Genomic DNA, 17,712 nt, shown 5'->3' with positions numbered 1-17,712 from the left:
TTTCTATTTCAAATTCTGCTTGTAGTATTACCAAGCAAAGCTTTGAAAGGTCTGCAAACTAAAAGGTTTAAGTTTATATATGAAAAGAAAAAAAATATGTATTGAACTTTTTCTGGACTGACTAGATTGATGGGATTTGCCTTTCCTAATTTTTACAGATGTAATCAAGCTATTAAACAAGAGCTTCTGTTGACTAGCGCTAGAATGATCAAGAAGTATTCAGTAGACCTTGGGCATTTAACTTTTGTAGAGAAGGTAATTTGCATGAAGGAAAAAATTAGGTCAGCTTTCTTATACAATTAACCTAGTACTAAAATCAGTATAAGGTCATTCTTTCTATTATCATTATAAGAAAATTAGTATTTTAATTCTAAATTAGTAAAATGGAACCTTGAAGACTGGAAATATGGAAAAGTAAAGGTAGCATTTATTACATATTCAGTGACTCATTAAGGAATTGAATATTATTCATTCTGCATTAAATCTGATACATACATATTTAGTTGTCAGTCCTAAAATGAGAGAATTTTAATAACCAATTTAATAAATCTTGCTGAATCTAATTTACCTATAGACCTAGTATTCAAAATTCAGCTAGCTGAACTAAATATTCATCTGAGAGTTGTAAGTAAAATAATGTTACATATGCAATTTTCATTGAGGGTTTCTCACAGATTACTTTTAAAATCAGTTTCTCCCATAAAGTGGGTGGAATTAGAATCTTAAAATTTACTGCTCAGTGTAGTTCAGTATAGGTTTGTATGTGCAGTATTCCCATTTTAAGTATAGGGATAACCACAAATACAGTAGTGTAGTAAAGTCAAATTTTTAATGGCACCAAAAGTAAGTTTAACATTTTCTCCTAGTTTCTTTGTTCAACAGTAAAAGCCCTAATTTTTCTACTGATCTATTAATGTTACTTCATTGTGAACAAAGGGCAAAATCTAATAAACATTTAAACGTGAATAATGTTATGCACCTGCGTAGTCCCAGTTGGAACTAACCTGGGCATTTCTCTCAACGAAGGTAGCAGAATAGAATGCATATAAATTTCCTCTTAATATTAATTGTATTATAATTAGTTTGGGTTGTTTTAGTTATATGTTTTTGGTAAAGTAGACAAAATAAAAAGTTGAGTTTTATTGTGGAGTAAAAACTATTCCTAATCCTTTAAATAAGAATAGGAGTACTTGTGGCACCTTAGAGACTAACAAATTTATTAGAGCATAAGCTTTCGTGGGCTACAGCCCACTTCTTCGGATGCATATAGAGTGAAACATATTGAGGAGATATATATACACACATACAGAGAGCATGAACAGGTGGGAGTTGTCTTACCAACTCTGAGAGGCCAATTAAGTAAGAGAAAAAAACTTTTGAAGTGATAATCAAGATAGCTCAGTACAGACAGTTTGATAAGAAGTGTGAGAATACTTACAAGGGGAGATAGATTCAATGTTTGTAATGGCTCAGCCATTCCCAGTCCTTATTCAATCCTGAGTTGATCGTATCTAGTTTGCATATCAATTCCAGCTCAGCAGTCTCTCGTTGGAGTCTGTTTTTGAAGTTTTTCTGTTGTAAGATAGCCACCCGCAGGTCTGTCATTGAATGACCAGACAGGTTAAAGTGTTCTCCCACTGGTTTTTGAGTATTATGATTCCTGATGTCAGATTTGTGTCCATTAATTCTTTTGCGTAGAGACTGTCCGGTTTGGCCAATGTACATGGCAGAGGGGCATTGCTGGCACATGATGGCATATATCACATTGGTAGATGTGCAGGTGAACGAGCCCCTGATGGTATGGCTGATGTGATTAGGCCCTGTGATGATGTCACTTGAATAGATATGTGGACAGAGTTGGCATCGGGCTTTGTTACAAGGATAGGTTCCTGGGTCAGTGTTTTTGTTCAGTGATGTGTGGTTGCTGGTGAGTATTTGCTTTAGGTTGGGGGGTTGTCTGTAAGCGAGGACAGGTCTGTCTCCCAAGATCTGTGAGAGTAAAGGATCATCTTTCAGGATAGGTTGTAGATCTCTGATGATGCGCTGGAGAGGTTTTAGTTGGGGGCTGAAGGTGACAGCTAGTGGTGTTCTGTTATTTTCTTTGTTGGGCCTGTCTTGTAGGAGGTGACTTCTGGGTACTCGTCTGGCTCTGTCAATCTGTTTTTTCACTTCAGCAGGTGGGTATTGTAGTTTTAAGAATGCTTGATAGAGATCTTGTAGGTGCTTGTCTCTATCTGAGGGATTGGAGCAAATGCGGTTATATCTTAGAGCTTGGCTGTAGACAATGGATCATGTGGTGTGTCCTGGATGGAAGCTGGAGGCATGTAGGTAAGTGTAGCGGTCAGTAGGTTTCCGGTATAGGGTGGTATTTATGTGACCATCGCTTATTAGCACAGTAGTGTCCAGGAAATGGACCGCTTGTGTGGATTGATCTAGGCTGAGGTTGATGGTGGGATGGAAATTATTGAAATCATGGTGGAATTCCTCAAGGGCTTCTTTTCCATGGGTCCAGATGATGAAGATGTCATCAATATAGCGCAAGTAGAGTAGGGGCGTTAGGGGACGAGAGCTAAGGAAGCGTTGTTCTAAGTCAGCCATAAAAATGTTGGCATACTGTGGGGCCATGTGGGTACCCATAGCAGTGCCGCTGACTTGAAGGTATATATTGTCCCCAAATGTGAAATAGTTGTGGGTGAGGACAAAGTCACAAAGTTCAGCCACCAGGTTAGCTGTGACATTATCGGGGATACTGTTCCTGATAGCTTGTAGTCCATCTTTGTGTGGAATATTGGTGTAGAGGGCTTCTACGTCCATAGTGGCCAGGATGGTGTTTTCTGGAAGATCACCGATGGATTGTAGTTTCCTCAGGAAGTCAGTGGTGTCTCGAAGATAGCTGGGAGTGCTGGTAGCGTAGGGTCTGAGGAGAGAGTCCACATAACCAGACAAGCCTGATGTTAGGGTGCCAATGCCTGAGATGATGGGGCGTCCAGGATTTCCAGGTTTATGGATCTTGGGTAGCAAATAGAATACCCCTGGTGGGGTTCTAGGCATGTGTCTGTACAGATTTGTTCCTGTGCTTTGTCAGGGAGTTTTTTTAGCAGATGGTGTAGTTTCTTTAGGTAATCCTCAGTGGGATCAGAGGATAATGGCCTGTAGAATGTGGTGTTAGAGAGCTGTCTAGCAGCCTCTTGGTCATATTCCAATTTATTCATGATGACGACAGCACCTCCTTTGTCAGCCTTTTTGATTATGATGTCCGGGTTGTTTCTGAGGCTGTAGATGGCGTTGTGTTCAGCATGGCTGAGGTTATGGGGCAAGTGATGTTGCTTTTCCACAATTTCAGCCTTTGCACATTGACGGAAGCAATCTATGTAGAAATCCAGTCTGCTGTTTCGACCGTCCGGAGGAGTCCACGCAGAATCCTTTTTTTTGTAGTGTTGGTAGGGGGGATTCTGTGGGTTAGTATGCTGTTCAGAGGTAAAACAGACTCCAACGAGAGACTGCTGAGCTGGAATTGATATGCAAACTAGATATGATCAACTCAGGATTGAATAAGGACTGGGAATGGCTGAGCCATTACAAACATTGAATCTATCTCCCCTTGTAAGTATTCTCACACTTCTTATCAAACTGTCTGTACTGAGCTACCTTGATTATCACTTCAAAAGTTTTTTTTCTCTTACTTAATTGGCCTCTCAGAGTTGGTAAGACAACTCCCACCTGTTCATGCTCTCTGTATGTGTGTATATATATCTCCTCAATATGTTTCACTCTATATGCATCCGAAGAAGTGGGCTGTAGCCCACGAAAGCTTATGCTCTAATAAATTTGTTAGTCTCTAAGGTGCCACAAGTACTCATGTTCTTTTTGCGGATACAGACTAACACGGCTGCTACTCTGAAACCTTAAATAAGAATGTTATCCTACTGTCATGTTTCAACAGTTGTATTATATGAACTGTAAAAAAGAAGTGAACTCTTTAACCTAATGCTGTTTGTTTTTTTCTTTACATTCTCCCTAGCCTCAAGATATTCAGAAGTCTGTCCTAAAAGGAATAATTAATGGTCTGTTACAGGAGTGGAAAGGGTAATTATAACCAGCATTTGCACCCATTTACATTAGTGGAAAATCTGGGTTTATTGTACTAGTATATTATCTTTCTTTAATACATGACAAGGATCTCGCATGGTTTTAGACCAAGAATGAAAAATTATTTGTGTTACATCTTATTTGCTTTATAAGTTTCTCATTTGAAGAGACACATCCGCTGATCATCTAAATCTTAGTCAAATCCCCTCTGAGTGATTGAATAGAAATAGCTGGAGCTCTCATGGTATTACTACACTGCAAAAAAACTTAAATTAGGTAGGAGAGACAAGGAAGGTGACATACTATCTTTGATTGGACCAACTTCTGCATTAGCTAACTCAGGTTGTGAAGACATGGCAAACTCAGCATAGCAGTTCATGTTCAACCCCAGGCTTCCCGCTAAGGCTCGAACTCAAGCTGCTAACTCAAGTTAAAAACCAGGTTAACCATGTCTTCACTGCTATTTTAACCCAAGTTGGCCAATGTGGGTTAGCAAACTGAAGTTAAGAACACACAGGTTTTTTTCTTATCCTTTCTTTGTTTTTTACAATATAGATATATCCTCAGTCATAGTGGTTCAAGAGGGCCTCTCTCCGACTTCTTGCTAGAAATTTCTTAGGAAATGGGTACGCGGCTCTGGAGTTCCCTCATGCTTTTCGAATAAACCTTTATTTTTCAGCTGGAAGCCCTCTTTTTCTTTTCAGCTTTTTGCTTTCAGAATCTCATCTCTCTGCTGCCTCTCCGCAATGCAAATTGCTCTTCTATTGCCAGGGCAGCACTTAGACTAGTGATTTACGATGGTGAACGATGGTGTTCCAGACAGAGTTATTTTCCCCACTCCACTCTTGGTCATTACTGCCTCTTTTGGTTGATAGATCTCTGCTGGATGGAGGGGAATGTGATGGATAAGCTACTTCCCAATTCCCAGCAAAGTGGCTCAGCAAACAGCAGTAGCCTAAAACAGAACAGCCTGAAGAGGCACACAAAAAATTCAGTGAGGGAGGCAAGTCTCAGCAGTGACAGTAACAGCAGCAAGAAAGTAAATGAACAGCAAGAAGTAGCAAAACCACACTGATATACCAGTCACAAAGCACAAAAAGGCAGGTAGGCAAATCCTCTACCGTGAAGGGCGATGAGAGCATCCATGCTCCTCTAAGATAGAAAAAAGAGTGAGGAACTCCTTCTTTTCCTACACTATTCCCAGCTCCTCATGCATCTCCCATTCCATAAGATTCCCCCGACCTCTAAGATGTGGGGATGGTTTTTAATAAATATTTATATTAACTAGTATTTGGGTCCCTTGTGCTGGGTGCTGTACAAATATAGAAAAGATGCTAAGATAGCTAGCTGGCTGACATTGTTCCTGTTGCTCAAGGTCCCCCCTCACTTAGGGCACGTCTTCACTACCCGCCGAATCGGCGGGTAGCAATCGATCTATTGGGGATCAACTTATCGCGTCTAGTGAAGACGCGATAAAATCGATCCCCGATGGCTCTTCCGTCGACTCCGGAAATCCACCGCGGCAAGAGGGGGAAGCGGAGTCGACGGCGGCGCGGCAGCGGTCGACTCGCCGCCGTCCTCACAGCCAGGTAAGTCGACCTAAAATACGCCACTTCAGCTACGCTATTCACGTAGCTGAAGTTGCGTATCTTAGGTCGACCCCCCCCCCGTAGTGTAGACCTAGCCTTAGAGAGTAGCCAGAATTTGGTAAGGTCCCAAAGGTCTCTTTCAGTCAATTATTTAATGGAGAGCAATGGGATCCTATATGCAATGAGCAGTAAAAGAGCTTATTCCTCCCCCTGTCTCCTTCTGAATCCGTAGACACTTTCTGTCATGGACATAAGATCCACGATTGCATCTTAAGATCCAAGATTAAAGAAATACAAGAAAAAATTAGGAGCTTTGGAAATGCTATATGATTCCTCCTCCAACTCAACCACTTCCTTTCATTCTCTTTCCTCAAAGAACAACTGTCTTAATCTATTCTTTAAAATCTGAACTAAGCTCCCAAGAAAGACTTTTTGTCCCATGGAATACTGCAGCACCATGATTAAAAAGATTATTTTGGCTCTGGAGTCCTCACCAAAAGAAGGCAAGAAAGAATCTGTTAAAAATTAGGTGGTCATATATTTTCCTCCTAGCACATGGGCTTTCCTTTGAAATGATTGCTTAAGGAACTCAGAATGGGAGCAGCCATGAAAAAGCAATTGCATAAACTAGCAGATCAATAACTTTTGAATAAGCTACAAAGAAAGGAACTGTCCACAGCGCCCAAGAGTGATGCTGTATTGACAGGCATGATGAAGGAAACAATCTTCTTCATTAAGAAAGATTTCTTTCTTAAGCACTATGTTGGACAGGAAGGTCAAAGCACCATTCTAAGGAAATTCAAGCCTTCAGGAAATTCAGTATTATTTTTCCAGCCCTCTGTCTCTGCCATCTACTTTGCTGGAGCATCTGTATTATAGTTCAGGAAACTTAGGGTGGGCTTTTCAAAAGTGCTCAGCATTGACCTTCTCTAGTCCCATTAAATCCAGTGGGAGTTTTATCATTGACCTAAATGGAAGCAGAAGTAAGCCAATGCTGAGAGCTTTTGAAAATTCCATCCTTGAAAAACTACGGCCTTCAAACACAAAATAATGCAGTCCATCTTGAAGACTTCTCATCTCTTCTTTCATAGTAGATCCCAACCACCATTGTCAGGAAACAAACATAGCTGTGTTTATGGGAAGCTAACCACCAAAGCAATTTGTAACCCTTTAACACCTTTGCATGGAGGAGGATCATTTGGTGAAGCTCTCAACAAGGTCATGATTAAAATCTCTTGAAGAAAATTGACCCAAGAAATATAGACCATTCAGAAATTGCAGGCTCTCTTCACACAGCTCCAACAGATGCTACAAGAATGAATTCACTTTTTCTAAACTATGAAAGCCAATGATTACAAAAAGCACACCAGGATCTCTGCAACATTTCCTATGTCAGAAACAAGTGGGCAGTTTGATTATGCTTGTAATACCAAGGACATTTTGAGAATGATTCCTGCTTTCTGCTCTCATGAGAGGGATTCATTAGAGACTTCTACTTCCAGACTCTTACGAGGACTTACCTTGTGGGATTTACCTCATGGCTAACACTTCCTCAGAGTGTATCATTATCAAAAGTCATATTAGTTGAGACTCATTACTGCACATTCCATAGGGAACAAAGTAACTCTCAGGATTTCAGACTTAGAAGTGTATCTCATGTCTTAGTATCCTGTTATTTTACCCTAATCTAAAATGCCCTCAAAAAGAAAACTGATATCTCAGATTTTTGGTTTGTTCTCAAGATTTATCTTAAGAGAACAGAGCAGTATTGATGGTCAAGTTTTTGTCTTTTTTGATTAGTCTTCAACGTAGGAGTCAGAAAATCCAAAAAGGACAAAGTCTATTCTTGAATCAAATGCTCTCTTAGTAAAACATTGAAGGCCAAAGGTCTCTCCTTGGAGAGACTGTGGACACACTCCTCTGAATCAGCTTCATTTTCATGGGCAGAGAAATCTTGAGCATCAATCAAGGAAATGAATAAAGCAAACATTTGATTCCAAAGAGGAGTTCTGGGTATCTCTTCATACAGTGTTTCATATGAGGGTATTCAGTGAAGTGGTGCTTCAGCAATTTTTTTCTGTGCTTTCCAGTGTTTCTGACCTAACCTGTTCTTCCCTGCCTGTCTACTTTTCACTTCTGGCTATGCTTTTTATGCAAAGGATCAATGGACAAGTATCTCTAATAAGAGAAATGTTCTTTCTTGTCAATTTCTTTTATCTGGGCATGTCTGCTGCTCTTTATTTATATTGTTGCAGGAATACGTAGGGTCAGTCAACTTGGTGTATCTTCAAAGGGTTCTTCAGGATCGTATTGAGATCCTTTTAAAAGGCATTTTCCCTGTGTACATAGTTATTTACAGTAACATGCTTCTTGCTTATAATAACTTTGGAAGTACTCTTTATGGCAGAATGTAGGTGGATGGTGGTTCCTCAGCCTATGGTTTACAATGATAGACTAATTTTGCTTCTCCTGACCGATCAGTGTAAGGGATCCAGAGTATGTATAGATTGTAGAAGATCATCAGATATGGTATCTTTGGAGAAGCAAAACTGAGAAGTTAGATACATGTTTTCATTGACTGTTAATGTTTTTTTATACTTGCATATGATTTTGGTATAAATCTGTTTGTTCTTAGGCCACGAACAAAAGATGATCTTAGAGCATACTGTATACTTTTACAGGTAAGAAAAATAGAAGCTTTTTAATAAAACACATAATCTGTTTAATGCATGAGGTGCAATCCTGTATGCAATATAAGTGTAACTAGTAAAGTGTACTGTAAATTAAAAATATACGTTGAGAGGCTTTACATTAAATGGATTTATATTTAATTTCCTTCTGTATGGAAACTATGTACTGAAATATTTACAGCTACTCTACAGAAAAGTCTACTGCTGTGGGTTTTTTCTTTTAAAATTTTAAATTTATATGAAAAATAAAGGCTTTCTTTCTAATTTACATGCAAAAAACAATACAAATTTACTGCTTGGAAACTGCCATCTTGCAGGATGAGAGAGCAAAGTGGGTTATTTTATTTCCTCCCCATCCCCAGCTCTCCTGCATTGATCTGCCCTTGTGCCCACTTTCCCAACAGGCTACATTCTGCATATTTTGAGCAGTTTTGTTCCAACAATTAAATAAGGCTGTAATGTTGCAGGAAACATACAAATGTTATCGATAAATGCATCACTATACAGAGGTAAGAATGCCTGAGTCTTATTTATACTAGCATTTGACTGTTGCTGTTACTGGTGGAGTTGCATCAGTGATCAATAATAAGTCCGAATTTTACTAATGTAGATGAGACTTGTTGGGTGTGTTTTGTACACAAGAGAGCAGTTCACCAGTATTTGGGGATAAAGTCAGCTGGGAATCTAATTCATGTAGGAGAAAAGGTTTTCAGTACACCAGGGAGGGGAAGCAACTGTGAATTGTGTGAAATGTAACCTGCTGTGATAGTGGGAATGTGATCAGTCCAGTGCAGGGGTGATAGAAATTAAGACTAATGCTCTAATCCTGGAAGATGTCAATCATTAGTATCTATGTGGAGAAATATAGTTGTATATAATATTGAGCTGTAGGGTCAATGCTAACCACAGCCATAAGAACATTGAAATTTACATAAGTACTGCTTATCCCAATATGTTTTAATTGATGTTCACTTATAGCAAAGTCTTCCTTAAATAAACAAACCTCTGATTTCTATTTAAAACCAATGTTCAGAATGATATTTTCATCCATGATTGTAATGGTTGGAAAAGTCTAATGGCTTTTTTCTTTATACTAATTTTGGTACTAACAACATGTTTTTAATATCTTTTGCAGAATCCTCAGTTTAGTAACACATCTACTTATGTCATCTATGCTCACTTGCTAAGACAGATAGCAACCTTGGCAGAAGCTGACCACCATTTCCTAGCTCACTGGTTTAAAAAGTAAAAAAAACAAACTTTCCATCATATAGGATCACAATTTTTAATGTACTTTCATTGATAATGAAAGTTTTTGTATTTTGACAAGCTTTAATTATATTAACTGAAAAGTTTTATTTTTTTAAACATATATGGAGTCTGGCAGGAAGGAGCAGGCTGTGAGGTACATACATAGTTCTCCTAAACTCATGGAAGTTACAAGGCTATGTTAACTTTTGCACAGATCCCATTAGTGGAAGTGTGGCCCTGTTGGAGCTGTGCTAGTAGGGGCCATTAGGGACTGTAGTCTCATCTGGATACAGGGCTTCTGTCTGAATGAGCCTGGCCTTGCAGGTTATCTGCTAGGTTTGGGAGCAGCTTTTCCATGAGGAGGTAAAATTTCCCCCTCAAGCTGAGATGTGTCCTAGTTTACCAAAAACTCTATCAGCTATAATTGATTTGGCTCACTGTTTGAAAAGGGTGATTGTAATCTTGGTTAAGACGGTAACATGAAGATTGATGTTTTTCATTGTTACGGCCAGGATAGAAAAGCCAAACAATACTAAAAATTTGAACTTTTTATCTTTTAAAAGATGGTGCATTTCTCTTACTACATACATGGAAGCTAGTATTGTACAACATAAAAAGTGTTTGTAGAATACTTAATCTATACTCGAGAGTGCATGAAGTTCTTTTTAGTGTCTCTTTTTTCAATGAAGTAAAATATCTCTAAATAGAAAATTCAAAAAAGCTGTCAGATTTAAAAGACAAACTTCACAGAGAGCAGATAATTTCTATCTTTCTATTTACCACTTTAGTAAAGAGCCAATTAACTATTTAGGAAAGATGTAACTTTTGATACAGTAATCTAAAAAGATGTAGAGATTAAAGCATATCTATAGTATGCCTGATGCATTCAATAGAATTGCTATATCCTTTAAAGAAAAATATTGCCACATGTCAATGTTTAGAAGTATGCAGATGTCAATAAACTTTATATCTGGAATTTTGTCCATTATGTGGTAATTTATTATAGTGGGCTTCAGTGGAGGCAGTACTAACTTAAGAGTAACTTCAGTGTGTTTCTTCTAGGATTTCGCAGAGGAGGTTTAAGCAGTTAGTAGACAGGTTGTTGCAATTTATTTCTTTACGTCTGTTCCCTGCAAAACCTGAAGAATTCCCACCCATGATAAAATGTACTTGGTGGATTCCATCAGCAACCAAAGTCTTGTCTTTATTCAGTAAGTTTTTCTAATTAAAATTGATTATTCTTAGTTCATAATTCTGTTAGGATATATGGGCTTTTTCTTTTTAGCATAGAGACATAAAATGGTAACTGACAAAATAGATTCTGCAAGGGACCATGATGTTCCCACAGCACTTCTGTTTTTGCCACTGCATAATGAGAATGCACCCCTGTCTACACCTACCAAATGCTTTTTCCATTATCCTAAAAGAATGCCTTTAAACTGTACCCAAAAGCAGATTTTCCCTGCAGACGTGATCTAGTCTACATAACTATCACTTCTTTCCTAATCCTGTATGTATATTTAGGGAGAAGGCGCCATCTTATCTTGCACTTCAGGGGATGAGATCTTCTCCCACAAAATAGTGACCAATTAAGATTTACTGTATATACTCGTTCATAAGCCGAATATTTTTGGTAAAAAAAGTGGCGCATCAAAGAGCGGTGGTTGGCTTATAAATGGGTCTACACCAAAATTTGATGATTTTAAACTCTGTGGAATCATTGAATTGAATATCTAATACATTGTCGTTTTGTTTACCTGGCGTGTTCGCAGGCATGGAGCCCCTCGGCTCCCTGTGGCCGCGGTTCGCCGTTGGCAGCCAATGAGAGCCATTTCCCGCAGCTCCCATTGGCTGGGAACGGCGAACCACGGCCACAAGGAGCCGAGGGGCTCCATGCCTGTGAATGCTCCAGGTAAACAAAACGTCCAGGCCCGCTAGCGGCGTACCCGAACGGGCCAGGAGCCAAAGTTTGCCAACCCCTGAAATACAGGGTCGGCTTATGAAAGTGTCATACAGTTTTTGCTATTTTTACCTAACCATCTTGGGAGGTCGGCTTATAAACGAACGGGCTAACGAACGAGTATATACGGTAGTCAAAGCTCACAGGTGCAAGTAGGAATATATTGATATAAATGATTATACAGTAGGTTGCTCCAGCAACTGCATAAGACTGTAATGTTGTAGTAAGGATACATATATTCTTACCACATAAATACGTATAAAAAGATATAGGCAGTCTGAACACAAATCCAATTGAATGGTGAGCATTTAGCCTGTTTCCCCTTAAAAGAAAATACATCAAATGAATGTGAGATAGCCCATACCAGTCTCACTGATATTTCCCACGAGTTGCTGACATATAAATTCAGCAATCCCACTGGCACAAACCTGTTAGCAAAGCATGTGGATTAGCAGATCTTAAAAATTTCCAATATGCAGCATTCAACTTATTTCGCATCCAGTGAAAGTCAGAACTCCTGTTATAGTGCAGTATTTTATACAAGTTTTTTATTGTTGAATGAACAGATATTTACAAACCTTAGTATTACGTTGGATTAGCAATCCCAAATATATTGCTTGACTGATCGCAATAAATACATTGTGACTCATAAATTTGGGCTTGTTGAAAGGAGTCATTATTTGCCATAAATATTGGGTCAGTTTTGGGGAGTGGTTTCAAGTCTACACTGTGGGCCCTCTTTTTACATCAAGACAACAGTTGATTAAAAATCAGATCCCCATGTAATGACAATTTGGCTAAATCTCGTCCTCATTTAGTATCTAATTATTTCATTATGAAGCTCAAATAAGGTGATAGAGAATTGAAACCCTGAAAGGAAATAGGCAGGGCCTGGGGTGCATCCATATCTTTTTTCCCTTTACTAAGACTGCATTGAACTTATACATGTAATTTAAAAACATATTATGTCAATAGATGTGTTTGAAATATCTGGATAAATTAAGAGTTCAGAGAGTTGAAAGATAAGATAAGTAATCAATTGATTCCTTAATCAGAGGTGTCCATTGTTCTGGTGACTATACTTTACTCTTTTTATTTATGGCTTATATGAATAAACTACTCTTTGGTGAAATCCTGGCCCCTCTGAAGTCTTTATTACTCTTTTATGAGGCAAGATTTCACCCTATTGAGATACAGTCAAGCTAAGATATTTTTTCAGGAAAGCAGTCTTCTGTTGTTGATGAGTAAAATACTTTTTAGACTTCCATTGGAATTTCAGTTTTCTTAAATTCTTAAAGTATATTTGGAAAAAATGGAAGCAGAAAAAAATTACCTTGGAATTTTGATCCCTGTATCAAGTCACTGATCATAAGCATTAGCTGGTACTTTAATTTCAATGACAAAATCTGTTGCTTCATAAAATATCAAAAAAGTAAATTAAATGATACGTGTCAATTGCATGTCAAATTTCCATATGTCAGAGACATGTTTGAGATAGCAAAAAAGCAATTTGAGTCCCTAGACTTACTTTTTTTATCATTCAAACTGCAAAATAAAGATATTTTTAAAATGATCTTGAGATTAGCACTTGTTTGTCTAGTTTCTCTTTGATTATAGTGGTTTGTAAAGTATTCTCATTAAGTGTTGGTGTGCCAGCATGACAATATTTATTTTAGCAGAGTGATAGCAATGCTATAGCTAAGGGCTTGGCTACAGTTGCAGCTGTACAGCGCTGTGAGGTAAACCTGTCTTCGTACAGCTGAGTAGGGAAAGCGCTGCAGTCTGTCCACACTGACAGCTGCCAGCGCAGTGGCATGGCCACACTTGCAACATTTGCAGCTGTGTTGGGAGCGGTGCATTATGGGCAGCTATCCCAGCATTCATGTGGCTGCAGCGTGCTTTTCAAAACGGGGTGGGGTGGGGTGGAGTGTGACAGGGAGTGGGGGGGGGAGAGAGCGCTTTTTGGAGCGTTTCAGCACTCTATTTTGCAAGTTCCGAACTCCCGGCCCCCTGCTCATTCATTCACTCACTCAAAGCAAACAGCAAACTGTTTGCTTTTTCTCTGTGGTACGAGCTTTGAAACCGGCACTTCCGCATTCCTGCAGCCGGTCACAACAATGGGGAGAATTGGCCACTTGACAAGGTGATCAGTACAGTGCTGCAGGTTGATTCCTGGTACACACTCACAGGGGAGAGTCATAGCCACTCCGCTGTATCTCTTATGTTTCTCGGGGAGGTGGAGTACCTGCAGCGGTGTACCCAGGAAAATACAGCGCTGTACGTGCCTTGCCAGTGTAGCCGGTCAGTGAGTTACAGCGCTGTGGGCGGCTTTACAGCGCTGTAACTCGCAAGTGTAGCCAAGGCCTAAGGTTCAAAAAAGATGACTGTATAACAGCTGATTTTTCTAAGTGCTCTGACATTCACACAACTTGAAAATGGGTGTGCCTCATTGGGATAGTAGTTTGAGAGAGTTCCTGATACTGATTCTATATGTTTTCTTTGTAGATGCTGCAAATAGCCTAGCTAATCCTGCTATTATTCCATATACGGATTTTTATAATTCTACTTTGGATCATATTGATCTCATGGAAGAGTATCATAACTGGCAGTGTTATGGAAACTCTCACAGGTAAAAGAGAAACTGGCAAGAGTCAGGTTTTGTCTAACAATGAATAAAAATAGATTACGCTTTTTTTTGTTGTTTGTTATAGGCTTGTCTATTTATTTTAAATTTCAGCATCATGTCTTTTTCAAATAGATAGCTTTGACAGTCTCAGTAAAATCCTGACCCCATTGACTTCAGTGGGGCCGGAATTTCACACTTTGATTTAAATCAGATAAAAGGTAAAAATTGTAGACAGTAATATAAGTTCATTGTTTGCTAATATTGACAGTACAAAAGGCAGCTAGTGAAGTCTAATTACAGTAGAACCTCAGTTACAGACACCTCAGGAATGGAGGTTGTTCGTAACTCTGAAATGTTCGTAACTCTGACCAAAACATTATGGTTGTTCTTTCAAAAGTTTACAGCTGAACATTGACTTAATACAGCTGTGAAACTTTACTATGCAGAAGAAAATGCTGCTTTTAACCATTTTAATTTAAATGAAATAAGCATAGAAACAGTTTCCTTACCTTGTCAAATCTTTTTTTTAAACTTTCCCTTTAATGTTTTAGTAGTTTATATTTAATACAGTGCTACCTGAGTGTGTACTTCGGGTTCCAAATGAGGTGTGTGGTTGACCGGTCAGTTCGTAACTCTGGTATATGTAACTCTGAGGTTCTACTGTACAAATTTTTAATATGAATTATTTTTATCATGATACAAATTATTTTGTCTGCCACACAATAAGAGAGACACCTATTAATATCAAGTGGCATTTACCATTTTATATATAAAACATATCAAACGTTCATATACTATATGTGTCCTTCCAGAATTTGACTCTGATCCTGCCAAGACTTAAACACATGCTTAACTTTACAGACTGTGATCAAGTTCACTGAGGTCAACAGGACTATTTTCAGTGCATAAAGATAAACGTGTGTAAGCCTTTGAAGACTTAGGGTCTTTTAACTGTCACTTTTGGCAACAAGTCTCCTGTTCTAAGTAATACTTCAGGTTATTAAAGTGGAAGAAAATGTAACATTCAATTTATTTTTCACTGTTAGGCTGTTTTTATTTTTTGCATTTTGCTCAGCTTGTACAGTGAAATTAAGACTTTAGAGTCTCATGAATCAGCACAATGTTTGGGTTACGAAAACAGAAGAGGAATATTTATTAAAACTTTCCTTTGAATTTAAAAAAATCTTTAATGAAAACATTTTTCATTGATTTCACAAAAGCTTGTTTTTACAAAATGAAAATTTTGGATCAGATTAAACAATATAGCATCTCATTAAGGATTTCTGAAGGGACCTTGATGGTTTGAATCATGAGAGATTAATTACATCTTTCTTTATTTTACTTTTTATTTTTTTATTTCAAAGTACGCTGAAATGTTCTCAATAAGTTAAAGATACTAAAAACCAAATGTGGCCTTGTGTTTATATATGTGCAATTTGTATTGACTTTAGTAGGAGTTGAAGAAAACCTTAAGGGCAGAATTTGTTCGCACCATTACAGGTATTTTAGATCAGGCTTCAGTGTGATGCCTGATATTTGGATTTGGAAACATAAAAGCATTTTACAAACTTCTAGTATCGTGGAATCTTACGATACAAATAACTTCAGAAAACTACAGAATTTCATCTGCATATTCACATGTATGTCCCAGAACTGCTGAGCTTCAGGAACTTTCTAGAAAACAATGCCAGTTGGGTTCACATGAGTGCCTCCTTGTGGCTCTGAACATTCAGAACTAAGCCTTTAGTAGGGGTATCTGGCCTCCACCCCACCTCAGTTCTTTCCTTTTCTTGGTTAGCTGTGGACATCGGGACCTATTGTCTATAGCCAGACATGTTTTGTTTGGCTTTTGATCGTAGTGTAGTTTAGTCCAGCTATATCACTCTTGGTGTAATTTTAATTCTTTTTTGCTTTGGGGTTTTTTCCTTGTTCTGCAATATTCAGGGCCGGCTCCAGCATTTCTGCTGCCCCAAGCAAAAAAAAAAAAAAAAAAAAACCCCGATCGCGATCGGCGGCGGCAATTGGAAAAAGAAAAAAAAAAGCCGCGATCGGCGGCGGCAGTTCAGCGGCAGGTCCTTCGCTCCTAGAGGGAGTGAGGAACCTGCCGCCCCCGAATTGCCGCAGGTGCCGCCCCTCTCCCTTGGCCGCCCCAAGCACCTGCTTGTTAAGCTGGTGCCTGGAGCCGGCCCTGGCAATATTACATAGTCTAAATCCCCAGTGGGGCCTCAGAACAGAACACTGTAGCCAATCTGGACAAGCATACCAGTTTCAAGCTGTATTTTTTGTGTGTGTAGTCTTCATCACAACTAGCTCCGGTAACTCTGACATTCTCCTCCCTTCAGCTAATATCTGTGATGATCTGCCTGGCTTGGAGGTGGAAAAAAATAGTAGTTCATTTTTGACTGCTGATGTTCACATGGCTTCTGCATCCACTAAGCAACGTATTTAACAAATTGCCTGAGAAACCTGTGCCATTCATTAATTTCTAGTCGTCTTTGTCGGTTGGGGACCATTTGGTCCATTTCCTTGCAATGTCTAGTGAAATTACCATGGATCATTGGTGGTTAAAGTTTGGTTGGGCCACACAATCTAATTCCATGGGGCAACCCAGTCTCTCTTCCCATATGCTTATAAGGGTTTCTTCTAATTAAACACTATTCAGAGCAGAGGAGAATTCTCTGTAAAGTTTGAAACTACAGAAGGAAGGTGCCTGATCAGCACAAAAGGGATGTACTGTCTATTCAAGATCATTTCTCATGTAAAAAAATCAGGATAGATCCATGATGATATGAAGGCTAAAAAAATTAACAGAGTTAATGAATAAATTTAAATTACAAATGCTGATATTGGCTTCCATCATTCTTATCCTTTCTCTATGAAGTCTGTACAAGGCTATCAACTTTTTAAAAAGATGCTTACATATCTCATTCAGACTTACTCAACACAAATATTTAAATGCAGGCAACAGACATTACTGTTTTCTGATTTACCAGTTGTTTGGCTGTGGTTGCACCATACTTCTGGCATTAAGGTATTCCAATTTACCTGTACTTGGAGAACTGGCTGGTTTGCATTTGTGTACCACAAACCTTAGAAGAATTCCTGAAAGTGACATGGGTATTGCTTCATTTCTCTGGTACCTACTCAAAAGCTATCTTCTTATATTCGTGCAATCCTGGACTCTTTGCAAGCCATTTTTTTTCCCTGAAGAGAGATTGTAGGATGTTTTCTAAGATACTATTCCATTAAAGAAAAATTATCAAATGTCAGTGAGTTTCTTTCTAAAGTGGGTAAGTCTCGTGGCCTCCTACACCTTTATCACAGGACCTAGTGGTCCCTGCCTGTGAATGAAGCCACTGCAGCACTAGTTAGCTGCCAGTTACATTCTCCAAACAAGAATGACATGAGAGCACTTCTCATCATCATGTTTTATACCTCATGATCAGGAATATAAGAGGCAAACCTTGGAAAAGAAAATGATTATTCACCAGCAAATATAGTTCTTTA

At 38.7% G+C, this 17,712-nt stretch overlaps 1 protein-coding gene across 1 annotated transcript in view; it reads left to right on the top strand.

Moving 5' to 3' along the window:
- Positions 1-17,712, top strand: part of HECTD2 (HECT domain E3 ubiquitin protein ligase 2) — a 70,489-nt gene that overhangs the window by 30,600 nt on the left and 22,177 nt on the right. Inside the window, exons 6-10 of the mRNA XM_065408008.1 lie at positions 4,022-4,086; positions 8,314-8,359; positions 9,504-9,613; positions 10,682-10,830; positions 14,085-14,208. Coding sequence (XP_065264080.1) covers positions 4,022-4,086; positions 8,314-8,359; positions 9,504-9,613; positions 10,682-10,830; positions 14,085-14,208 — 494 coding nt within the window. The remainder of the gene's footprint in view (positions 1-4,021; positions 4,087-8,313; positions 8,360-9,503; positions 9,614-10,681; positions 10,831-14,084; positions 14,209-17,712) is intronic.

This window comes from Emys orbicularis, chromosome 7, assembly GCF_028017835.1.
Source record: "Emys orbicularis isolate rEmyOrb1 chromosome 7, rEmyOrb1.hap1, whole genome shotgun sequence".
NCBI classification, from domain to species: domain Eukaryota; kingdom Metazoa; phylum Chordata; order Testudines; family Emydidae; genus Emys; species Emys orbicularis.
This window is presented reverse-complemented; position numbering and strand designations above follow the sequence as displayed.